The following is a 26,612-nucleotide window of genomic DNA, read 5'->3' as shown; positions in this document are numbered from 1 at the left end:
TGCTGTGCTTTGATTCGTTTGCATGAAATTATCACTGAGTTTGGGGTTCTCGCTTCTTAGAGTCACTTAGGAAGCCTATTTGTTTATTTGTGCGTTTTTGTTTGTTTGTGTGTGTGTGTGTTCCTGCGTTTTACGCGAAAACATGAACACTGGCCAAAGGAATCCTAGGAAGAAGGGCGATAATCACACGTCGATCATTCAGCTTCACTAACCCTCTCCTGCTGTTTCCCGAAAACAAAAGCACACGTCTCATTTAACGTATGATAACAGGGATTTTTTTAAAACATAAAAAATGCAAATACATACATAAGTATAGGTTTTCAGTATTCGTGGTTTGTAGTCGAAACGTTAATCAGGTGCGTGGGTGAGAGATAACCTCAATCCTCACCACCCACTTCAACATAAGTGACAATAGAACCACAGTACAACACTCACACGTCCATCACAGACTTTATCACGTGATCATGAGCCCCCACCCCTGCTGTTCCCCGAACACAAGACTCGACATGTGATGTAGCGTATAATAAACATTAATTTATTTTTTTGCTGCTCATTTCAGGAGCATAGGACCGCAGCAACACCTCGCCAGCGGACCCGCTATAGGGCAGCCCCCTTCAGTTGGGTCCATGTGGTTGCCACGTCCTTTACCTCGCTCTCTACTGTTCTTTACCAAGTCTATTTTGGTCTCCCAGCTCTCCTCTTCCCCTGAGGGTTCCAGTCAAGGGTCTGCCTGGCAATGGTGTCAGCCTCACTTTCGTGCTGCCCTCCCCTTACGATGCTGACAACGATTGCTCCGCGTTGCGATTCGGTCTATAGTAAATATTTTGTTGTTTATTGGAGCCAGAGAAGTCTTTATCACACCTGACTAAGGACTTAACTATGCCAATTAATCAATTTTATAGTCATCAAGTAAAAGAAAACAGTCTTATTGTGAGCTTGCTGTTTATCTATGATTTACGCATTGGCTGGCTCTGCTGTGTCCGCACCTGTAGGAAAGGAGACAAATAGAAGAATTTACATGAAAGAAAAAAATATATAATACACACAGATTTCAAAGTACAGGAGACTAACTATTTAGAATTACGTGGTAAATGATAATAAATTATTGTTGTTATTTACAAAAATTAGAACAATTACAAGCTAATGTGTGCTGACGGTGTTTGTGCCCTTCGATGATTTTAAAAAATAAGCCTGTGGCCAACCAGCATGTGGTTCCACTCATAACCTTCAAAATAAATAAATAAAAAAATCCACACAGCCACAGTTTTACTATCACTCACCAACTCCGATTTAGAGAGACTACGTAAAACTTATATATTTAAAGATGTCTGCACTTCAGTTACAAAATTACGGTAAAATCATATCTTATGTTAATTCATACACAAAGAAAATGTTAACGAAACCCAGGAAAATGACTTTTCGTAAATGAATATGTGTAAAATACTGCTTATATATGTTATTAAACGACCACCTTAGAGTAAACTTTCGGTAGCATGAGAGATTCTGTCTAACATCTTATTCTGGAATATTTTTAATAGTAAATAATTAACAGTAAATTTTATAACCACACAATTCAATAATGCTGTTTAAACACTTCTTGTAGCATCATATCATAGTAGAAAATCGAAACTTTGAGTGTCTTATTCTACAAATAATCTACTAGCTCTCTCTCTATATATATATTCAATTTTATTACACTTGTGTACCTTTCTGCTGTTATGACATGCGCTCTTTTGATAATAAAGAAATTATTTCAGATTTAATGTATCATCATATCAAATAAACTCAGCATGTACAAGAATGTAGTGACCCCGACCAAGAAAGCCTCACAACGACTTTACTTCCTTCACAGGCTGACTGGACGTAGGAGGGATACTGTGGTCCAGTGTCAAAGGGCAAGGAGGGAGAGTGGACTGTACTGACATTCTCAATCACAACACAGCAACACCACCCAGAAACAATCGGACTGGAACATGAGGGATGTGCAGTGTGCAGAACTACTGGTGTCTCTGTTTTTACAAGGTGTGAGTGTGTGGCTGACGAATCCCACCTACTATCTCTTTTGTCGCATTTCCTCTGAGGTTTGGTATAGTCATATCGAGACGAGAACATCCCTCCTGAGAGACAACTTCTTTTCCAAAAATATAGGTTCACTAAAATCCCATGCAGCACAATGTGTCTCGAAGTTGTTGTTTGGTTTTTTTTAAAGCAAGAGCTAGAGCATAAAATATTTCTAAATGTTCATTATGTTTGTGAGGTTTTTAAAACAGCTGAATGCGTGCAGTGTCAAAGCTTAATGTTCTGCTGTTTGACTATCAATGTACACCCGCAAATGCATGTATAAACAATAAATTCTTCTTTCCTCTCGCGCTAATTATTAATTCACTGAATATTTAACAGCATAGGCTTACAGAGTTAATCTGTTTGCGTCTACAGTTTTGTAATTTTGAAAAGTTATGTTTGCTTATTTTGATTGTTTATCGACTTGTAGAAGCTTAGTTGAGCTATTGTCTGATGTCTCTTAATCCTTTTCTAAAGAACTTTGATATTTGAAATTTGATAATCATTTCTCAACCAATTCCATATATTTATTTATTTGATTGCAAACTATTTCTTACAAGAAAAATAGAATAAGAAGAAAAAAACGTTTTAAAAGTAACTTTATTTTATTTTTTGAAACCTGATTAGACCATGTGCTAGGTGAACCTACCTGTAAGGCCCATCGGTGTAAGGTAAAGAGCGGACCCATTTCTTACACTTTGATCGAAGCTTGTGTCACCTGCACAAATCATGATCCAACAACACAAACATGTACGATCTCAATCATCTATTTATTGATAATCTATGCCGACATAATCTACTCTGTGGGGAAAACGGTTGGTGATGACAAGATTAACATGGAGGGGGGAAGGGAATCAAGTAACAACGTAATCTGTGTGAGTCTTAAACGACTTACTTCCTTTTTTTTAGTGAGATATTACGGGCGTTGTAGCGGTAAAGCTTACAAATAACAGGTGAGAAGCTGATGGCCCGATCTTTCAGGGCTGATCGCTTACGAGAAAACATGTCTTCGTCGTCTCTCTATTTTTCATGAGTATTGACGGGGACCTTCAAAGAAGCTAAGAAAGACTATTACAGACTTCTTTATTGGTAAAACATGCGTTAAGGTCGTGTAGAAATATAAGCACTACAAGGTGGGACAGTAAAAGGTCGAGTTGGACAATGGCCAAGGCTGTACTCGAACATGGTTGTAAAATGTTCCCTCATTAGCATGTCCAACACAAAATATTGTCCCCGGGGAACTAAGTATGTGGGTCAAAAGTAACGAGGTAAATCTTACCAGCCACGAAGATGAAACTGTACAGGAAAAAGCCCCGTACTGGGCTCAAAAGTTAGTAAGTACTATGAGGAAAGAAATTAATATTATACCAGTAGTGGAAAAACCTGTCTGTCGTGGACAAGCAGATCACCACAATCCTTCAACCAATCATCAGCTAGTCACGTGAACTGAAAGGAAGACTTGTCACACGTCAGGTAACACTGGGGGAGTAAAGGCACCTATCAACGTCCCACAAGGTGTGACATGGCATTGAAGGTTTCTCTGTGTAGCCATTATGTTTACAAGTCGTGACTGTCCATTTGCCACAGACGTTGTTTGCATATTCGCTGGTGGCTGCTGTAGACACTGTTAATGTTGGGATGTGAATGGCACCATCTCCCCTTAAACGTCCTCTAAACGCTTGTACTTTAAATATTTATCTACAACTGTTATAGACTACAGAAAAGTCAAATAACTCCTTCTTGTGGACCAAGAAAATATTTTTGAGTGGATGAACAGAACAAAGATCTGAATCATTATGTAATGTAATAGTGTGAGAAGCCAGGTACGTAGTAACATTAGGTAGGCAACAATAAGAAGGTGTACAATAAAAAGCTTATTTGACAGATTTTTTTAAGAAAGCAGTGAACAAGGGATGTGTATCATCTGTGCATTTTGTCGTTTACTCACTACCAGAAAAATTTATCCCAACCCTGAGTCCTGTGGCTGTTGAAACATGTAAACACAAACACTTGAAACGGGGTGCGTGAAAACCATGATGTGTAACATTTCTTTTTTTAGTAGTAGTAAAGGGATAAACAAAGATCCCGACACTTAGTGGAGTGGTAGGCTCAATGGACAAATAACTCCGTGGCATGTTTCCCAAGTCAACTGTTTAAACACTTGGGTTATGATGACAAGATTGATATAGTAACATAGACTTAAGTAGGAAAGGGAATATCAACAACTAGTTCTCCCTAGAGCTGCCATCACCACAAGGAGTCTTGTGCTCACCCCCTCTCGACCAGGTATATTAAATGATCTTGATCACGATAAACAACTTTCGCTCGCTATAACTGACATGGCAGAAAGAGAAGACAAGTATTTTTCTGTAAACTAATTGTCTTTCGACCAGTTGTACCTGGTTTGACGATAGCAAAAAGCATTCTGAGTGTGCCTACCTGTGTTATTAGAGTAGCCATCTCCATAACCGGATTGAGAACTGGGGATTTCTTCATAAGGATTGAAATGAAGAGCATTTGGTGCTGATGCCAGTGACTCCAGTGGGATTTCCGGTGTGTTCTGTCTCTGCGTGAAAGCCACATATTCTTCGGGATTGCTCTGACCTGCACATTTCATCATCCGAAAGACTGTATGTTCCTAGGTCACCTCTTTGTGAATACAGACAAATTGTTTTTTATCATTCGTTTAAGTAATAAGACTTAAAGGAGAATAAGAGTAATCACTGTGTATCCTCAGTCCGTTGAGGTATCACACACCCTTGGTGAATGTATTGCTGTAACCACAGTACAGTCTGAGTCTGTAATACTGTGCGTAGTGAATGAATATAAAAGGAAGGAAACACTGGAACCCTTAGGAATTGTTCCACTATTGATTACTTCCCTTCAAAAGCTGAAAGTCAGCCAATCATGTATTTCGTTATGTTTGAAAGTAGGCAAAGGTTTGGTTGATCAAGCGCCGTGCTGATGTTCGTTCCTGGTTACTTAATTCGACACGGATTTGTACCCAAACAGCAGAAAATGAGAAGAAAACAGTAAGTAGTGTTTAACTTCTAATGTATATTATAATAACATATATGCTTGCTTAAGTACCAATTGGTACTTTATAATAATATATTTTGCGTAAATATTTTTTTTCTTCATTTCTAACTTTTGACCTATTTCTCGAATTTTGAATTATCTTTCCCATATAGTTAAATCTTTGATTTGCTTTTACTACAACGAATCACAACCTATAATTCTTAAAATGCACAAAAATGCGTAAATGCTTTGAAATGCTCTTTCAAACGGAGTGTCACAGCTGTCTTTATTGTATGTAAATAGGTGTAATTGTTTCTTAAATACCGGTCGAAATTTCATTCGCGGGCATTCGCAGCTCCATCGGGCTCGACTAGTACCATGTGGGGACCATCATAACATAGCGAAGTTATTTTGTTCTTTGCTAATGTTATTAAAAGTTAAGGCAATGGACATTAAAGAATTTAAAATCATTTTTGTATCATGTTTTCGGTACCAGAAGAACCGACTCAACTGAGAATCGTTGAGAATGCAGATATAGAAGTACGACTTGACTTTTCCATTTGTCTTGTCTATTAACCATAAAGGTACGACTATATATTTTTAACACTTGTAGTGCAGCAACTGTACCTCAGTAATAAAAGAGGTTCACTTTTGTGCTTAAGTCATTAGGTCGATTGTAATAACAAAAGATATGCTAAATGTATAAAAACGCTTAAGTTTACAGACAATGTTTCTTGTTCGCTATACACTTTTTAGCTCATTAGCTTGAGAAGCGTACATCTAGGTTTACTGTACAAACTACTTTTAAGGTTTGGTTAGGAACAAAAGTTTTGTTATGACAATGGCTACGAATGTACAGACATAAAGGACGCGGAAGACATGCATCACCCGAGCTGGTGTCATTCGTCTTACGTCTTTGTTTGAAGGCAAAGACGAGTGCGATGATGACAGCAATTCCTACGACAGCGCCCACAACACAGACAGCAATGATGAACTTGGTGCTAGTGGTCACAGACTCTGCTTCTGAAAAACAAAAGGAGGTATTGGGTGACACATTGTTACAATCTTTCTAACGGAAGAACAGCAAACTCTTGTACATGCTGTGTACTGTCTCTCTCCTCGTCTCTCCTGTAGCTCTCTGTCTCTAGGACAGGTAGCGTGTGACTTTAAAGAAGTGTTACCAGAGAGCTTAGGTAGAGAGGTCCACTCGTGACCGCAGGGGAAACTCGTCGGTAAGAGTTATCTTTCGTAACGTGATGCTAAGAAACGACATGACACAAGCAAGCGAAGACGATCGTCTGAGGCAAGGTGGACAATTTTGTTCTGCAATTAACTGTCAGAACGCCAGGTTTAAATTAAGATCAAAAGAAAAACGTTTCCACAATTTCCCAAAGGACGAAGAGAGGTAAGCTACGAATTTATTCTCAAATTACGATCCATAAGTGTGCAGTAGTTGAGAGCAGTCTACTATAACGCGTTTTCTCGATTTCTATGATTATTAAAACGACTTTACTGATTATACTGTGAAACTGTGTGATGAATTCTCACTTATCTGATTAGAAACCTATTTAAATTTGTTATAGTATTATCATTTAAGGCATTCGTCACTGGGGTGAGGTGTTATAAAAAGATTTGTTATTAATATATTCAAAAATTATTACAACAGGTGCAAAATATGGATGAATTTACAAGAAGAGATTTTGACCATCTTACACCATCTGATGTGTATGGAAAAGGCTACTGTCTTTGCTCGGATCATTTTGAGGAAAGTCAGTACAACTGTCCAACCCAAAAGAAAAGTATTGTGTGGAATACTGTACCCACAGTTTCCTCCATTCCAAATCCACCATGCAAGGTTGGTAACTTATGATTAGTAGATAATAACATATTCCAATATATATTACTGAGCCATATTTTACCAGTATGGGCCTTTGTTTCTGTTATATTTTATTTTTTTAATTAACATTTATCACGAGAGATCACTCTAATAGGCACATGAGGCTAATGATGATCATGGCTTGCACTGAAAAAGGTCTGTTTGAATGTGTGTTTGAACAGATTCTACATATAGATTTATTGGATATTTTGGCTACTGTTAACTCCTTTTCATTATGCTAATAGGTACAAAATCTGTAAATCACATTTCCATGTAGCTGTATTTGTAGGTAACTTAATTCTTCAAGAAAGCTACCAATGGACAGAATGTCCAAACCCACTTCTGCAAAGCAGCCCAGGATTTCACAGAAAGCTGTGGTCTTGCATGGTAATTGTTTTTAAATAATATGCCTTCATGCTATTTTTCATTCATTAAGAAAATATTTATAAGATGAGGGGTGATATTGTCCAGTACATTATAAGCATCTGTTTGATGCATCTGTTTGCGGTTCCCAGTCACTTAATCCCCAGACACTTCATCCCCAGACACTTAATCCCTAAACTAAATCCTTAACTATAAAAATTATGAAGTCAGCGAAAAATTTAATTGAAGTTCAAATTCAAATCATGCTATTAACTTCAACGTCATTTGAACATCTACAACATTAGTTAAAGTTTATATAAGCTAGTAAATTTAATGTTCTTCAACAATATGATATGAAAATAGTTCTTGAGTGTCGGGGATGAAGTGTCGGGGATGAAGTGTCTGGGGATTAAAAGTCTCGGGGATGAAGTGTCGGGGATGAAGTGTCGGGGATGAAGTGTCTGGGGATTAAGTGACCGGACACCTCTGTTTGCAGAAGAACAAGAAGATATTGCAGTTGAGCCTGCATGCTCTAGAACTGTGCCAGATTCTCCTACAAAAGCTTAATTAATGATGGAGATCACAAATCTTAAAGAAAAACTGAGCAAAATTCTGAGTGAGACAGTTCAGATATTAGAGTGTGCCTATTGTAAAAATATTGACCAGTTACTTCCTGGGAAAAAAGTTAAATCTCAGTTGATTCAACTTCTGTGGGAAGACCTAAAAAGCATTGACCTCTGTTGTCCACTTGGTGAGTGTGATCTAACAGGAAGTGTGATTAATCTATTTATCAATGTTTGCCTTCATTTTTCTCTTAAAGATAGCTCTGTGTCTTCTTTGAAAAAGGAACAAAAAGAAATCGAAAAATGTTGAAGTTACATCATTTGTAGCTTTTAAGCTAAAGTAATTAAAAATTGTTTTAGAACAGTGTGAAAGAAAATGTTATAAATCTTTATTTAAAGTACATGTGAGAATTATCCCTTTTGAGTATCTGCTTGCTGTATATTTCATAGTAAGCATAGCTGTTATCTTTAAATTGTCCACCAATGTTCTTACAATAAGGGATATGAATGTATATAAATATATACATTATTATCAATAGTAGTATTATGATTTGTTATTAATTATGATTATTAGTAGTATTATGATTTGTGTGAGAATTTATTGCTGCCTGCTTGTATGTAAACAGAAATCTATATGTTTCAGTATATGAGCTAGTCTTCTGAATGTGTCATGTGTAAGTCATGTGTATATTCATGTGTAATTCTGTTTTTAACTGCTTTTCTCATATTCATAAATTCTCATAAATTAGATTTTTATGGATTTTAAATAAATGCAAATTTGTGCTCATGGATGTGCTGTTTGAATTTATAAAAGTTATCCTTTTTTAAATATAGTCAGCTGTCATACATGTATTAAAACTCTCCCAACTACCCTCATCTAAGCAATTCTCATGAATAAAAGACACAAAAATCTGTTCTTAGATAAAAGTCATTTCATATCGCAAACACATAGACATTTACTCCAAAGATAAACACTGCTAGCGATGACTTTGTGTAGTAGTGGTTGAGTAGTAGCAACCGGGGCGTAGCATCACGTTTCGAAGGGACGCAACTGCGTCACTACTTTTCTTAACAATTAAGGATAAAGAAGGAGTGCACCATCTCTATATCTAAGCTCTCTGGTAAGACCTCTGATGAACGTGTGATTATCGTACGTATTGCTCCCCTACAGATTATGCTGACATGGGTAGCTGGAGTGAAGGGTCGCTATCGCCCACCACGGGGCCAGTGGGAACGTTTTGGTTTTAAAAACCAGGAATACTGCAGCATACATAAAGGTACCCTGATAGCGTTCAAGAGAGTCGACGTACGGTTATCATCAGTGCTCTCAAGGTAATTGACTATGTGAAAAGTGAGGCGATGGGGATATACTGTTCTTTACCAAAACACTTTTGGTCTCCCAACTCTTCTCTCCCCCTGAGGGTTTCAGAAAATACACGAACCGATCTGCTTGCGGAATGGATTGGGAGTTCCTGCTTGTAACTGATTCTCATATTTTCGGTCTCCTTTCATGGCCCCTTATGGCCATTCTTGTTTCTTTGGGCTTACAACCCACTCATGTAAAAACAAAAACTGTTACAGAAACCTCAAAAATACCACAAGAGCCTGGTCGGGAAGATTCCTCGCTAGAAGAGCTTATGACGCATGCTGGTGAAAGCCTTCGCTCGTCGACTCATCTTTTGACGATCAAGGCAAGAAGCAGGATAGAGACCTGGAACATATAAGAACCCTCTATGAAAGTGGCAAGAGAAATGGGAAAATACAACATCAGGGTTCTTGGGTTATGCGAAACCAAATGGAAGGAAAGTGGCCAGACTAGACTAACATCAGGAGTGTCATATGACAAACGTACACTTACCTTGCATATACACGACGTATTACACAACACACACACACACACAACGCTCGACGAGTCCCCGCAGATGACGATGAGGAAGAGATTTGTAGGAAAATCGAGTCGAAGAGGCACAAGCTGAGAGGAATGTCATTGAGAGAGTCATAAAGATGGCGGAGAAGAGCGTTGTGTGTTCCCGCTCACTCGGTTATTTGTAGAGCTACTGCTTTTGTCTTGTATATGACGTCATTTTTCTTCGCTGTAAGCGACGTGGAACAAATGACGTACACAAGACGTCAGACACAAGACGTCATTCATACACGTAACAACACAAGACTCACCACAACTCACAACAAGGAGAAACCATTATTTACTCTGGCCACACAGACCTGGACCACGATCACACCCAGGGAGTAGCACTGTGATGTCAACAAAGGCAAGAAAGGTGCTGAAGGCCTGGGAACCAGTCTCACCATGGCTCATGTCAGCAAGATTACACGCTAGAGGAAGGAAGATCGCCATCATCCAGTGTATGCCCCAACAAATTCAGGAGAGGAAGAGGAAAAAGAAGACTTCTACAGTTCCCCTCAGCCTCTGCTTGACCCGACACCAAGAAGAGATTTAAAGATTATTATGGGAGACCTAAATGCCAAAGTGGGAGATGATGACACCAACAGGGAGCTCATCAAAGGAAGACATGGCGTCGGCACCTGCAATGAAAATGCAATTCACAAACCCTTTTTCTTCCCACGCTCCAGTGTCTTCCAGCAGATGGTCATTTCTTCCTGCGTGAGCCTCTTGAATCTTCAAATTCCATTTTTCTCCCTTTGCCTCAGTCTCTCTCTCTCAGCGTTACTTTCCTCTTGTTAGTCTATCATCGTCAGCTACTGATGCAATAGAAGTATGGATATTATACAACACTGAGCCCATCGGCTCCAAAAGTATCAAGTGTTTATAAACTGAGTTAATCTTTGTCTTCTCTTACTAATGTTAAATCCTAACAAAAACTTTTGTGAAACTGTTCCTCTGCTCTGCAATTCCTTCTTACTGTTGAACGGTCTCCTTTGTACCTGCTGGATTTACAATAATGGATTAATCACTGTACACTCCTAATTACATCCCTTAATGAATTGTATGGTGCGTTTGCAGTATTACTGGTGATGAGCCAGTTTGCGTCACTGGGTTGTATGTAAGTTTGGAGATTTACCAGTTGCAGCACTATCTTCTTGTTTTCAGGCCAAGCCACTGGAAGTATGGGAAATTTCCCATACACAAAAACCCCAGAAGATTAGTCCAGTGCTGGCTGTGACAGGTCTGCTGGAGGGTGTTCCTTTGAAGGAACTTTTAAGCTATGGCGTGCCTGCACTGAAAGCCATAATTGAACAAAGAATTAAAATAAAAATGCACACAATTCAGGCAAGGTAATTCACTGGAGAGAGACGACCAGAACCGGATCTGATGATGTGTAGTTGCTTGATTAAGCGTGATGACATTAGTTGCATGATAATGATGATGATTATTATAATTATTATGATGATTGATTGATGATTGATAATTGATGATGAGGAGGATGAGGAAAGGAACTTAAAACGCGCAGCATAACGACCAAGATAGAACGCACTCTCTGCACAGACCAATCATGGTAAATGAAAGATAACAGCCAGCAGACAGTTCGGTACATATAGACACAAAGAACTACATACAAGATGAGGTACAAGAGTAGAAGGTAAAGCAATGGATAAAGGTATGAAGGGATGTAGAAACTATACACAGTGTAAGATGGAGCCGTTACATGATTGTTAAGATGACAGGGAGTTAAGAATAGTAATTCAAGGATAGTACTTAGTGAACACATGATACACATTTATTACAAAGTGCTGTAATAGTAAAGACAAACCCGAGTGTTATATTTTTTTCTCTATGATCCAATTAAGCTTAATTTTAAACCAATAGTTTCACAAATATGAGTACATAACGAAACTTAAGTTACAAAATATAATACTTTGAACATTTGAACTTCTAATGAAAAAGTAAGTCAAAATTTAAACTCACTTCAGTTGATAAACTGATAAGTAAATCTCAAGATTAAGACACATTAATGCAAATGCAATGAGCAAAATTCACTTTCACTGCAATCTTAGTGGTATTATTATTTATTCTCTGAGTGGACGCTGTAAGATTGTCTCAAGACACACCTTGGTCTCAGACCCATTAGTCTCCGTTGAGTGTGAGAAAAAGTGTCGACGGATGAATAACGATGTAAAACTGTTTTTGAGTGATGTCTCCTTGCCTTACAGGGTGCAGGGCGCCAGGTCTTTATTTCTTTTTTCCTTAAATCTATGTTACTTTTTGTGTCCACTGTTTGATCTGTGCTTCGGCTACTCCATCTTCTGGATTGTTCTCCTATGCTTTCACTTTGCTTTCTTTCCTTGGGCGAGTTGAGCTCTGGATTGCTTTAGAAACAAATTTGTCCGTCTTTAATGTCTGTTGATGTGCCTCTAGCTGGTGTTTCGCTGATCTGTTTGATTGAATAAAAGGCCAGATCATTACAATAAAATACATCTTTATTATTTTCAAAAGATACAGAAATCTTTCTTTCTTAGGAGCTCACAAGCAATAAACTAGACAACAGAGCCACTTCCCACACACCCACACAATTACGACACTCACTGAAATCCCATCCTAATAATGGTTATCAGTGGCAACAGTTATTACAGTGGGGCAGAATAAAGACAGGCTGATAGGTGGATGTATCAAGGCCTTGCTGAACTTAACAGATTCTACATTACGTAACTGAAGATGTTGAAAGCTTTTCTAACAACAAGCAGATTATTTGAAGTGTTTCATGTTTTGTCTTCAAGAAAATGTGATCAAGACGGCAAAAAAGTGAAATTAGTCCACAAAACCCCCAAAAAAGAAGCGGCAATGATTCCAAAAATATTAGACTAATTGCACATTACAGAAATTTCGGAAATATACAGACCTTCAAGTTTTCCTGTTTATGTTACATGGAAACAAAGTCTTCTAAAGAGAGACTGATTTAAACAAATTCATTTTCTTACCTTTGCATCGACCAGATAAGTCTGTGTCCACAAAAGACACGAGAATGTTCTTGTTCTCCACTTTTTCAAAGAAGAATTGTCACTACGCTAGAACAAATAATCAGCAAATTTTCTTCGCTTTCCTTGAGCGTTGCTATAGCGACAGCGAGACTTTGTGTGACGGTGTGTAACCTTTGCCCTGTGGCCGCAAAAACTGACCGACGATGTCCGAGTGATTTCTTCTCACATAAAACTGTAAACTTAGAGATTATTTATGACATGAGTCGTGTTTGTGCTGTTGTAACTGTTATGCTTGTCATGTTTAAAGTGTATTCAAAGTAATGAATGTTTTAATCTATTTGTTATTTTGGTGCATTTTTGTCAAGTTTATGTTAGTAATATGTCCTGATGTTTACTTACATTTCCTTTTTTTGATGAAAACGATGAGAGTGGCGATACCAACAGTTACTACCAAGGCAACGACGACGCTGACCAAAATGATGTTTAAAGTCTTAGCGCCATCAGAGTCTGTTTCCACCAAAATGTAATAAAAGTAAAAACAACAATTGCAATCTTGTGTATGATATATACCCTCTTCCGTTAAAACAAACACACACACACACACACACCGGTAATTTCGGTGTAATGAGCCCACCTGTATATAAGCCCCAATCTCCGGACTCGCAAAAGTGAACATGTCACACTACTTCTTTCTTCTCTTCACTCTCTAGCAGTTACAGCTACAATACACTACAAGCTCTTCACTCTATGCTATTGATTCTTTGAAGCTCCTCCCTCACCTCCCCAGACTACTTTACTGAAATCTTGTCTGTCCACACTCCTGCCCCAAACCTTGGCTCCTCATCAGACTCCCGCATTCTGTCCTCCCTCCTACAGAGACTGGCTTGTAAACCGCAAATTTCTAGAACTTGAAAGCTGCATGGAAATTATTTTGTCTCTCTTGTGGCATGAACAGGGTGTGTGTTTGAGACACTAATCTCAATGCTTCAATTATGTTCGGCTTTGATTATTAATATGTGAGCAGTGAACATTGTAACCATGAGAAGTGTTTAACATGGAGCTCATTGAAAAATCCACCGGAAATGAAAAAATGATAAAAATCCGCAAACACATCCCATGGTTGTTTAAGCAACAGGGTTTAAACCAGGAACAAAAGTTGTGGCATATAGTATACAGTCTGATTTTTGTGGAACATACATTTTTAAAACAATGTTTTGATAAAGAACTATGTGGGTCTAAAAGGTGATATTATAGAATGAGTGCAATTATAATATCAAATAGTATTGTCAGTAAAAAAGTAAAATAAAATGCCTTTGAAACGCTTTTTCTTTTATTTGAAATGTTGGACCTAAACACAAGTAAATTGGACAAAAGTGAATCTTTTAACACTACCTGTACTTTCACTTCTTATCGTGTGATCGCTTGTTGGTGCTGGTGGGGTAGATGCTGAAAATAGAAATAAAGGTTGTAGGTTGGTGTAGCTGAGGAAACAAGATTTTCACATCAGTCGGTTATGAGATACAAACATCAAATATCAACGTGCACAGAAGGATCTGACTCTCCTGATGATATACTAGTACAACACCTGTACTTGCCACGAAAAGTAGGCTTTACTCTGTTTCCTGTGCAACTTGATTCTTTTCATCTTTTATCGACATTCTCATCACTGTCCTTGCAGCGCCTAACACTACAGCATACAGAGAGAGGTCTGATGTTACGGGAATATATATCTTCATTACTACATCTACAAGGACATTTTGAGTTAGGCATATCAGTACATGTGACCTAATTACAAATGACTGAGATTTAACAAGCTGAAACTTTCAATACTACCTGTACTTTCACTTTTTGTTGTTTCTTCGCTTGTTGGTAAAGTAGATGCTGAAAATATAAATATTTTGTTGACAGTTTCAAATACAAATAGAACTGAAAGTTGGCAACATAAAGGATATTAGCTGTTTACAGATGGAGTTTGACCGATTGCTAGATTAGAGACAAAAAACTTTGTTTGTTATGATATACAAACCTCAAAGATCCACGTACACAGAAGGGTCTGACAATCCTGATTGTATAACATACACGTTTGACATAGATGGTGAAGCTTTGAATTTTCTTACTTTGATAAAGTTTCCAATAATTTACTGTATGTGTAAAGCGCAAGTGTGTTTGGGAGTGTGCATCGGAAAGAGTCCAAAAGTTAAGGCACGTGACAAGTGGTAATTTATGTTCACAGATTGTTAATACATTCGAAATAAAACTACTAGTAGTAGGGTTGAATGAAATCGATGAAATCAGTTTATGTTCTTTTTAGAGCGTCAGTTTATTTCTATACTATTTTAAAACTCCATTTCCAGAGTACGTCTATATCTATACACCCCTTAAACAAGAAAGGGTGGGGGGACTATGTACCAGTGTAGAGGTGTGTGTGGTAGAAACGTAGATGTGTTAGGGGAGACAACTTTAAATGGATAGATTCCCCAAGAGACACAAGCCGGATGGCAGAGCTTCAGTCAGAAGAGTGTGACACCTCAGGGTCCCACACCAGGTTGACTGAGAGAGGATTTAGTCACCTGTCCACCACGCCACTTGTAGACTGTGTAGAGGGTCAGTAGAGTGATGTTTTTCTTGACAGTGTTGGCTGCTTGATGATTGGATGGGGAGTGAGTGACCAATAGCATCCCTCGCTGTGTGTTTGTGAACTGTGCGAAACAAATACAGAAACGAGGACCTAGCAGGACACTCCTCGGCACGACATCAGAGGACGGAGCAGCTGGTCAGCAGTCGAATCGACTTCATCATCTGTAACGCCAACTTTACTTGTACTTCGAGATCGGATCTTAAAGACAAACCTGAATCGTTTGCGTATTTTTTTCAGATGTAGGTGAGATAGATCTCGCCTGTAAATTTAAGCTGTCGGTTTTGAATCACTCCCTAATTAATTGTCAGCTGGCGAAGTACGCAAATAGGGTTATTCGGACGTTGAAATACTGAAATTCTCTTGCTAAAGTAGCAGTTTTTCAGAACCACAAGAGTTTTGAATTCGGGGAACAACATTGTATAGGGTTCGGAGCCGTGTAGTAAAACCTCTGATCAACGTGTGAGTATGGTACGTATAGTTCTCTTGCCGTTTATGTCGACGAGGGTAGTTCAGGGTAGCTATCGCCCACGGGCCCGGTTCCCTGGGGCCACGCTAAAAATTTACATTTAAAAACCAGGGTAACTGGAACATACATAAAGGTACCCTGACAGACTACAAGAGAGTCAACGTACGGTTATCATCAGTGCTCCCCAGGTAAGTGACTACGTGACAGGTGAGGTGATGTGGGTAACATCTGACAAGACACCTAGAAAAGACAGCTACGCTAGTTGAGCAATCCTATATCTACTATGTTTTCTGTTACATGTATCTAATAAACGTGTCCTTTAGCGCACAATAACGATCAAAAAGCGACATGCTGTCAGTGCTTACAACAAGGAGACATGCAAAGAATACGACGGACAAAGGATAAACTAGGCAGACAAGGAATAAAACACAAACATCGAAGACACAGTGGAATCAGAAAACACAGAAAGTGATGGAGAGTGTCATGAATCTGCAGAAGAACAGGCGAACTAGTCAAATGACTATAATCACAACTATTAACAACAAGGCAAATGAAGAAAAAACATGTAGAACAATAGTTTGTCATTTTTTGTGATTTGATTTCATATATTATCCGTCTTATTGTTTGTTGTACGATCTCGTGTTGTAGTTAGGTCACATTTAGCTGAAAGCACCGGGTACATTCAGTCATAATCACAACAGAACAAGATGGACAAGGGGTGGAAAAGCAGCAAATTCAGTAAGTGCCATGGGAGAATCGTGTATTCAAAAATGTAATTTTCAGACCACTGATAAGTCCAATTTATCAGGTGGTAATGCCAAATACATGTTGTACAAGTTATCTAAGTTCACATCTAATATGTGTCACTAAACCTGGCAGTGTGAACCGGTAAATACAGGAATTTGAAGTTCGTGCCTAAGACGGAGGATATGAATCTGCTACAAGGGACACAAAACCAGTCACTTAGTACAGAACACGGTTGACACCCTGAGATATTTGGAACCGCTTCTGGCTACAGTAAAGATAGTGGACTGGTCTGGTGTTGTCATCTGTTGTCTATTCATCACTCAAAGACCTTTAGGAGAGGAAGGGACGCCCTAGTGGACAATAAAAAAACTGAATAACGCATGCGAAGTAGCTGACCCACTCACTAACCCTGATTCACTCATCACCGCTTAAGACATGCGCAGTGGTGTGTCTAAACAAAACAGATAAACACAGACAAATGAAGGAAACATTAGAGAAAAATATAATCTCCTCTGCATTTCTACTGTAAACTCACATTCTTGCTTTAAATTTCCCGCCTGTTATGAATGTTTACTCACCTTTATGTATACTCTCCTCGGCATAGACACAAACATCGTTTACTCTGCCATTAACTTGTACAGCGGCCATCATTGTTCCGTTCTTGCCAATGCGATAGATGTATGTTGTTTGTGACAGACCCCTGGTAGTAGTTCGCCAAAACACAAACAGAAATACAAAATATAACACAAAGTATCGTAGACACAGAACTACAAAGTTAGCAGACATTTGGCTACCACTCAACAAAAGGCGAAGTACAAGTATTAGTGAACTGTCTTTAGGTGGGTAAAGGGAAATTCACAATCTACTTACTAATCCACATCTGCAATCCAGCTGCTCAACCTCAAATGAATTAGTAGTGGTGTATGTGTGTCTGTGTGTCTGTGTGTGTCTGTGTGTGCGATGTAGGTACATACACTTCTTGAATAGTCTTGATGTAAGTTTGTTTGTTAATATATATATACCTGTCACTTGCTAAGAACGTTTTCTTTTTCATTTGCTCATATTTTTCGCTGTTGACATCTTTTCAACCCTGAACCTTGCAATGAACTTTTAATCTTTTATTTCTAACTTGCGTTTATGACTAGAGCAGTTTTCCACATTCAAAGTTCCCAATGGTGAAAATAAAGTTGGTCATTGTAAAAATAAATTTGTTGCTGTAAGATAAAGAAAAGTGATCACAGCTTACTTTTCATGTCCCCAGTCCGTGACAAACAACTCATTGTGGTAGATATCCAGGCCCATAAAATTTGAGCCCTCCAGTTTAAAATAAACTTCAGAACGTTTGCTGTCCACATCCGTCCATCCTATCAGCTGTGTGCCTGCATCTGCCCAGTAAAGTCTCCTCCCTTCACGTGCACACCCATTGATCCACCCGTTCACACATTCATAAATGCATTCGTTCATCACATACATACGTATAAACACAAACACATGTATGAAAGATATCAGGAACTGAAAGATACGAATATTTACACTTACGGATCATTTTATGCAAAGTAAAGAAAGATGAGGTACAAGCAGACAACAACAAATCATCGATAAACAGGCTAAAAGACAAAAGCCTGCTTTCTACAAGTAAAACCAAATAATTATGATTATAAAAGTAAGAACAAATCTTAGTAAGTTCACATAAAAATAAGCGATAAGTTCAAGAAAAATCAGACATCTCACCTTCTGTGTCCAAAGCAAGACCAGTTGGACGTTTAAGATGTTGAGATGAGGAAATTATTGTTTCACGGTGCGAGCCATCATAGTTACATCTCTCTATTCTACTCCTGGTGTAGTCACTCCAGTAGAGGACACTGTGGTTTGTGCAAATAATTGAAGAGCGATTTAAAGTAAATTTATATTTCACGTGTTTGAATGTCTTTGAGTTATGGTGTCATCTTGCGACACAAAGATTTGTATATTTCTTTCTAATTCTCATTTACTTTTATTTATTTTTATTCTTACCTTAACACCCTTTTTCAGTAGCTCCTTCCAACTCTTTTCTAAAGTCCTAAGTATTTAAGGATTACAACGTGTTTATTATTATTTACAAAGCTAATTATAGTCACCCATTGTGTTTGTCCAGCTCGATGTCTATAGGCTGACCAATGTCTGAATCGACGACAATGTGATGAATGTTGTTGTTCAGTGGTATCATTCCTATGACCTTGTTGCCGCCGTCGGCGTAGAACAGTAGCCTCGACACAGAGTCCACAGAAAGGCCCCATAGATAACCTCCTTAAAGACAGTCAACAAATGAGTATTTATGATAATATCACACTAACTCAAATACCTTAGAGGAGTTTTGTCACTGAACCAACAATACAATTTTCTAGAACCAAATATAAATTAACAGATATAAATTGACATATATAAGACCAGGGTGTGTGTAAATTACTTGACATTGACCAATACTGCGATAATGTTAAGAGTCGCTGATGACAATGGCATGCTTTTTATGGTTTGTAGTCATTTACATATATTGATTTGAGTAATGTGCAATTCTTTTCAGTTTTTATTGCATTTTGACTGTCTTTTTTGATTACAGAATACGTAAAACACATGAAATACTACCACATCAAACATCATAGACACATAAAAATCACATACTTTTACATGTTATAAATCTAGATACATCGTTTTTATTTTTTATATATGTGAATTAGTGTGTAAATAAAATTGTTTAAGATATAATAAATCACATAGAACAGAAGTAGGCCTAACGAGACAAAGCTTACTGAGAGTCTCGAGAGAAAAGTTGAAAGTGGGCGGAAGACTTACAATCTGAGTCAAAGGTGTAGGAGTCATTAAGACATTCTTTAAATTCAAGAAACGAGTTCCGTGAAATATACTGCCATGCTCTAAAATCAACACAAGCTCCTGAATAATATAGAATTGTAAGCCCCACCTACAGGTCTTTGTAATAAGTGATATAAAATCTCTTTATAATTATTCATATGGTTTTAAAACTTTTGTAACAAAGCCTAAAACCAGGTTGCACATGTAAGCTACTTTACCTTGACCAATACTGCGAACCAGCCGAGCATCGCTGCCATCAAGGTTAGCGGATCGAATGGTCTTGTCTGCATTTGACCAATAAACACGACCTTCTACTGGATCGTAGTCAATACCGAATGGGTTGTCTAGACCACTGGGACGAATTGTAACATTACTTCCCGTGTCGATGTCTATGCGACGGATGCCGTGATAAGAGTCAGTGACAAGGAGAAACTTCTGTGGAATGATTGCTGTGGACAAGATAAAGTTTCTGACATTATTCTGACTATAACAAGAGTAAGGATTGATATTAATATAACGAACACTTGTTAGAAGTCTTACAGACGATTTTGCTTCTTCTATTAAAGGAAAAGAGTATACGATAAAAACATAAATACAAGGAAGCATAATAAAGAATACAGGCAGCTGAAAAAAGAGATAAGAGAGAGAAGAAGAGGTGAAAAAGTAGGAGAAAGTAGAAAAAGAAAGGATAAGGAAGATGAATTATCTTTTGGATTGTTTTGGCTGTAGATATTTCTTGTTGTGTTAAGTGACAGTGTTGTCTACATAGACCCTATGGACCGTAGAAGAAGGAAGTACAATATTTACAAACTAGAAAGTTTTGATCAGGGTTAGGGTTAACACCATATTACAGGCTGATAAGCATGGGGAACAAATAAACACGAACGCTGCTACTCGCAGAGGTAGCATTATCAACAACCTACAGATGATTCCGACTGCTATCTTGCCCACTAAATGCCCTGCTGAATCCATCATTACCAATACATTTACCGGCGACAATACAAAGGGGAAGGACACGCCTCCATACACCAGTGCAACAGAGGCCAACAACAGCCAGACAGCCGATGTCAGCGAGTGTCCAACTGACAGCAATGTGCAAGTATCGTCCCCACAACCCGCATCGGTGTCCCCAGCTAGTCGTGACCCAGAAACCACGCACGCGGTACCCGTGCAGACTAGTCGTGTAGAGCACGACGGCCGGGTACGCTAAAAAGGTCAAAGGGGCACAACTGCCGATGCGAAATGACAGTACATGTACACCCGAACGGCATAAGAGCAAGAACGGAGGAGCAAGCGGAAAGGGGAAAAAACAAGGCCTTTTGGACAGTTCTATAAGAAAACCTCAGATAGTGGAACAAGATCGCAACCCAAGTGGAAATAGGAAAAAAACTGGCCGTCAGGCAAGGCGTTTGACTGTTAACTTTAATTTAGAGGGCTAAACATGACTAGCATTAAGATTTGCTCAGTTAATTGTCAGGGACTGGGTAACTTACAGAAAAGGAAAGATGTATTTAACTATATTAGACAAAAAAAAAAATATTCAATACACAAAGATACACACTTTGACCCTAAGCAAGAAAGGTATATTAGATCTGAATGGGTTTACACCTGCCTTTTTGCATCCAATAATACCTCCTTCAGAGGTGTTGGTATTTTATTTAAAAATAATTTTGAATTTAAAGTTAATAAAGTGTATAAAGATGAGAAAGGAGATTATATTTTGGCAGTAATAGAAATTATGGGCGAGAACCTCTTATTAGTCAACATTTATGGACCAAATAAAGATAACCCAGAATTTTATGTGAAACTAGAACACTTAATTCAAGATACGCAGATTAGTAAAGTAATAATAGGGGGAGACCGGAATCTAGTTATGGACTCTAACAAAGATTACCATAATTACAAACATATAAATAATCCGAAAGCCTGCGTAAGCGTAGAAACTTTAATAGACAATTTAGAACTAATCGATATATGGAGATATCTGAACCCAGAAATAAAGCGATACACCTGGAGAAGATCGAACCCTTTACAACAAAGTAGGCTGGACTTTTTTCTTATTTCAGAATCTTTACTTCAATATGTAGCCAAGGCAGATATTGAATTTGGATATAGATCAGACCACTCAATGATTACTCTTAATCTTCAGTTTGGGGATAAAATAATACCTCGCACTTTATGGAAATTTGATTCCTCTCTCCTAAAGAAAACTTACTATGTAAAGGAAGTACATGAGACCATTGACAGAGTTGTAGAACAATATGCTGAACTCCCTTATAATAGAAACAGCTTATCTAAAGTTACAGACCAAGACCTACAATTAACAATACCAGATAAATTGTTTCTCGATGTACTACTTATGGAAATTAGAGGGAAAAGTATAGCCTACTCAACAATGAAAAAAAAGCAGCAGAGTTAGAAAGAAATTTAGAAAAAGAAATTAAAGGGATAGAAAATGAACAAAATGAAAATAACCCAATTTTGAAAATGTTGGAGGAAAAAGAAATCGAATTAAGATTCATTAGAGAAAAGAAAATGGAGGGGATCATAGTACGGGCAAAGGCAAAATGCTCGGCAGAGAGAGAAAAAATTAGTAAATACTTTTGTAGCCTAGAGCAAAGAAACTATGTCAATAAAAGAATTATGAAACTCATTAAAGATGATGGAAGTTGTATTACAGATGCAGAGGAAATAAGGACTGAAACTAAATTATTTTTGAAAGGCTATATCAAAAGGGAGAACTAGAACAGTGTGAAATAGATGAGTTAGTTAATGGTATTCCTAAATTGCCCGTCATGGTGGCAGAAACTCTGGAAGGAGAAATCACTATAGAAGAAGCAGAAAATGTCCTTAAGAGTATGAAAAATGGGAAAAGTCCAGGAACCGATGGGTTTACAGCAGAATTTTAAAAGTTTTTCTGGAAGAAATTAGGGTCATTTATGATAAGGTCACTCAACGAGGCCTTCAGAGATGGGGAACTTTCACATCCTCAGAAGGTAGGATTCATTACTTGTTGTAACGTCTTGAGAAGTGTGAGTTACAAATGTATGCGAGTGCATGTAAACATCTACATGTAAACCACGCTCGCCGCACTCTTCCACCTTTTTCAACAAAAAGGCCCGGCCAACAGTTACCACATTTAATATTTTAAGGAACTAAATAGTAATGAAACGTGAATGAAATAAGAAAAAATTATTTTTATCCCCTTACTGTCCTACACACCCCTATGGTTGTCCGACGGGCAGATGGGATGACAGACTGCTGTCCGGCAAATTAAAACCGAATGAATTCACAAACGGGTTACATCCCAACGAGCATGTTGATAAAGAAATCACAAAGTTCGGAGTCCGAGAAAGATAACGCCGTATCCCTGGTATCGGTGTAGTCGATATACTCCTATCGAACCAATATCTACACCACACCTCAACATACAAGGCGATGTCTGGGCTCCACCTCTTATGGGTGAACGTTGATGATTAACGTCGAAGATCGTTAACGAATTCGTAATCCTCTTCTGAGGTAATCCAAGGTAGATAATGCCGTATCCCGCGTATCCGTGTAGTCGATATTCTCTTATCGAACCAATATCTACACCACACCACACCATACAAGGCGATGTCTGGGCTCCACCTATTATAGATGAACGTCGAAGATTAACGTTAAAGACCGTTAACGAAATTGGAATCCACTTCAGAGGCTAGACAATTTGGTGGATTCACTGTTTGCGCTTTCTGGGCAAACTGATTCCAACCTCCTACTGTTAGACTTTTCTGCAAGAGCCGGCGTACATCCTTTATCCATCACCGCTCGGGAGAATACATTGTTGCGGGGACGTCCTCCGACAGATGTCGCACGCCTTGCAATACCTGCGCACGTCGGCAAAGATTCCGGGCCAGGAGAAGTCGTTTGCCACTTTGTATTTAGTCCTTCTGACTCCATGGTGCCCAGCCATGGGTGTGTCGTGCGCCAACCGCAGCAACTCTTGTCTGTATGCCTTAGGCACCACGATTTGGTGTACCGCCTTCCCTTCTTTGCTGTGGACTATAATATTCCCTTCCTACACCGGTAGATGGCTTCTGGCTTCGTCGCTCGACTTTCGCCTTCCTGTCTGGTGCTACCACCTTCGGCAAGCTTGGGTATTCGGGCAAGGGTGGGGTCCGCTCGTTGAGCTCGTCCCATTTCCTCTAGAGTTATGCTGCCTAGCAGAGCCTGTGGTGGCGTCGATGGTTCGTCAGTCTTTCTACCGTAAGGCCTTGTCAGCGTTGCCGCACCAACTTTCCTAACTGGATACACTGGGATTGAACTCACTGTCCCATCAGCCTCTATGCGGTAGTTTCCGATTAGTACTTTGTGGACTGGTTCTTCCATGAGCAGAACCTCAGTGGGCCCGTGGAAATATGGAGTGTCTAACGTTACCATCGCAATTGGGAATGTCCTCTTTTCTGACGACGAGGCTAAAGTGACTTCAACTGTCTTTCCTGTTTTGCATCTCTCGGGCACCAGGTCTGACTGTGCGGCAGTGTCTCTCTGTGCAGCCACCCTTTGTCCCTCAATAATTACTTCACACTCGAATGAGAGTGTTATTTCACAACAAGCTGCGCACAACATTTTATAATCACTTTCCTTGTGATTTGTTGTCTAAGGAAAGTCTTGAACCACTGCAGCCGCTACCTGATGCATCTGCGTGCAGTTTCTCGCAAGATGGTCACCACAACATATAAAGCAGATTCTCTTCTTCTCACCCTCTTTATAATGCTGGAATTGTCTAGTTGGCATCGGTCTAGCTTTGCTGTTTGATACAAACTTAGTTTCTTCCTGTGACTTCCCTTCAGATGCACCCTCATCATGATAGAGCTCAAATCTCTTCAGCCTCTCTCGATCACTGCAGGTTGCCTGTTTCACGGATTCAAACACTAGCGCATGTTTTAACGCTTCTTGCGCTGTGGCTGGTTCGCGTTCCATGATAAACCTCGCTTGGTCTAGGCCCTAGGGGAAGACCTGCGATAAATTTTTCTTGAAGGAACATGTCTCTTATTTCCTCATAAGTACTTTTCCTCCCTGCTAGCTCCTGCCACCTGGACAACCACATATCAATTTTGGCAAGATGTTCTTGGGTGGTTTCGTCCTGTATTTTCTTGGCGTCTCTGAACCTTTTCCGGTACTCGTCTGCTGTCAGACGAAATCTGTTGAGCAGGGCCTTCTTTAAGATATCATAGTCATTGGCATCATCATCGTCTAGCCGGCTATATACTTCGCCGGCCTTGCCTTTCAACAGTGCACCTAAATGTGGAGCCCACTGGTCTTCAGGCCACCCCTGCACTTTTGCAGATCTTTCGAATTTTCTTAGATAGGCTTCAAGGTCGTCGCGATTTTCAAAATATGGGAGCTTGATTTTCAGCTCTTGCTGATGTCCGGAACTAGAGCGTGACGGGTTTGCTGCATTTTCAGTTGTATCGCCATCCATTTGGATGCGTAGCCTCTGCAGCTCAAATTCTCTTTCTACCTGTCGCTCCTCTACTTCAGCCTGGAACCTGCGCTGTTCCGCCTCTGCTTCAGCTTGGCGCTGTTCTTTAATGTAGTTTACAAGCTCGACACCTTTGAGACCGAGAGCTTCCCCTTCAGCCTTTGCTCGAGCGAACGTGGAGTCTAATTCTTCCTCGTCGACGTTATCTCGAGATCTGCCACTCCTTGGCATGTTTATTTATAGTGGGAGAAAACCTTTTGGAAGAATCAGAGGTTGGCGCTGCTGCGCTTTCCGAGCTACGCTGCTATGTGCAAACTGCACTAAAAAAATAAAATGGCGGTATTACGTGTACACCCTCCTATACTCAGCTAAAATGCTGGTTCTCACACAGAACCGAAATTGAGGGTCATAAACTCTATTGGCCTGAATATCACTAACTTCCACACACCTGAAGTTTAAATGGAACCCATCAGAATTTAAAATTTTAGGGATATGGCTAAGCACTAAGTTAGAAACATGTTACACTCTAAACTTTTATGCTAAAATCATGAATACTATAAAAATTTATTTATTTATGGATACTGCTGCCTAACCCTATCCAAGATATACAAGAACTCCAAGAATTCCAAAAGCAATGCCTTAAGTTTGTGTGGGATGGAAAACCTGATCGAATAAACAGGAAAGTTGTGGTGAAAACTGTTCATAATGGAGGCTTAAATATACCTAACATTCATCAATATATAAAAGCGCTAAAGCTAATATGGATTAAAAAGCTAAATGTCATTGAACACCAATGGAAAGATGTAGTGATAAAGATATACCCAAAACTCGTAGATATAGATAAATATGGCCCAAATGTGTACTATGACACACAACATAAAAATAAATTTTGGAAAGATGTATTAAATGCTTAAAAGGAATTCTATTATTATGTCAAACCAGAGACATCAGAGGAGGTGATGGCAGAACCAATACACTTAAACAGTAGATTTCAGCCTGGCAAGAAGGCTATTTTCTTCAACAACTGGGTTAGTAAGGGGTTATATAAAATTACACTTTTTGATAATGAATCTGGAGTATTTTTGTCCCTGGGTGAAATTAATGCCAGGTGTGGAACAACAATAGATATAGTTACATACATGGGCTGTGCAAAAATAATTTAAAAATTTGTTCAGTCAATGGGCATTACAATTAGGAACAACACTGCACAAGAAACATCAAAAACTATTAAACTAATTAATTCTATAAAGAAAGGTTCCAAATATTATTACGAAATATTGACAGAAAACACAATCAGGCCCAAATGTTGTGAAAAGTGGGAAAATAAAATAGGGGCCCAATTACCCTGGAAAATAATATTTTCCAAGGTTCAAGGAATAAAAGATATTAAACTGAGATGGTTTCAGTGCAGAATTACCCACAGAATTCTAGGTACAAACTCCCTGGCAGAATATATGGGGGTAGAAGTTAATAACAAATGCATTTTTTTTTTGGCAATGAAAGGGAGACAATTGAACATCTATTTTGGCGCTGTAAGGCAACCAAACTATTTTGGACAAGCCAAGAGAAGGCAATAAAGGAAAAATGCTCTAAAAATAATAAATTAGCACTTAACGAATCCGTAATACTATTTGGATATGAAGCAAACTGTCCAATAGATAAGACGTTAGAGA

The 26,612-nt window shown here is 38.8% G+C and overlaps 1 protein-coding gene across 1 annotated transcript in view; it reads right to left on the bottom strand.

Moving 5' to 3' along the window:
- Positions 1-548: 548 nt before the first annotated feature.
- LOC112556955 (low-density lipoprotein receptor-related protein 4-like) overlaps positions 549-26,612 on the bottom strand; it is a 209,862-nt gene continuing 183,798 nt past the window's right edge. The window contains exons 29-44 of the mRNA XM_025226459.1: positions 19,694-19,924; positions 18,746-18,914; positions 18,360-18,490; positions 17,875-18,034; positions 17,207-17,328; positions 14,611-14,658; positions 14,170-14,223; positions 13,177-13,284; positions 11,911-12,233; positions 10,923-11,080; positions 10,452-10,602; positions 9,467-9,592; positions 5,992-6,102; positions 4,501-4,665; positions 2,711-2,779; positions 549-986 (exon numbers count right to left, since the gene is read on the bottom strand). Coding sequence (XP_025082244.1) covers positions 12,214-12,233; positions 13,177-13,284; positions 14,170-14,223; positions 14,611-14,658; positions 17,207-17,328; positions 17,875-18,034; positions 18,360-18,490; positions 18,746-18,914; positions 19,694-19,924 — 1,043 coding nt within the window. The 3' untranslated portion in view covers positions 549-986; positions 2,711-2,779; positions 4,501-4,665; ... (3 more) ...; positions 10,923-11,080; positions 11,911-12,213. The remainder of the gene's footprint in view (positions 987-2,710; positions 2,780-4,500; positions 4,666-5,991; positions 6,103-9,466; positions 9,593-10,451; positions 10,603-10,922; positions 11,081-11,910; positions 12,234-13,176; positions 13,285-14,169; positions 14,224-14,610; positions 14,659-17,206; positions 17,329-17,874; positions 18,035-18,359; positions 18,491-18,745; positions 18,915-19,693; positions 19,925-26,612) is intronic.

This window comes from Pomacea canaliculata, linkage group LG2 (genome assembly GCF_003073045.1).
Source record: "Pomacea canaliculata isolate SZHN2017 linkage group LG2, ASM307304v1, whole genome shotgun sequence".
NCBI classification, from domain to species: domain Eukaryota; kingdom Metazoa; phylum Mollusca; class Gastropoda; order Architaenioglossa; family Ampullariidae; genus Pomacea; species Pomacea canaliculata.
This window is presented reverse-complemented; position numbering and strand designations above follow the sequence as displayed.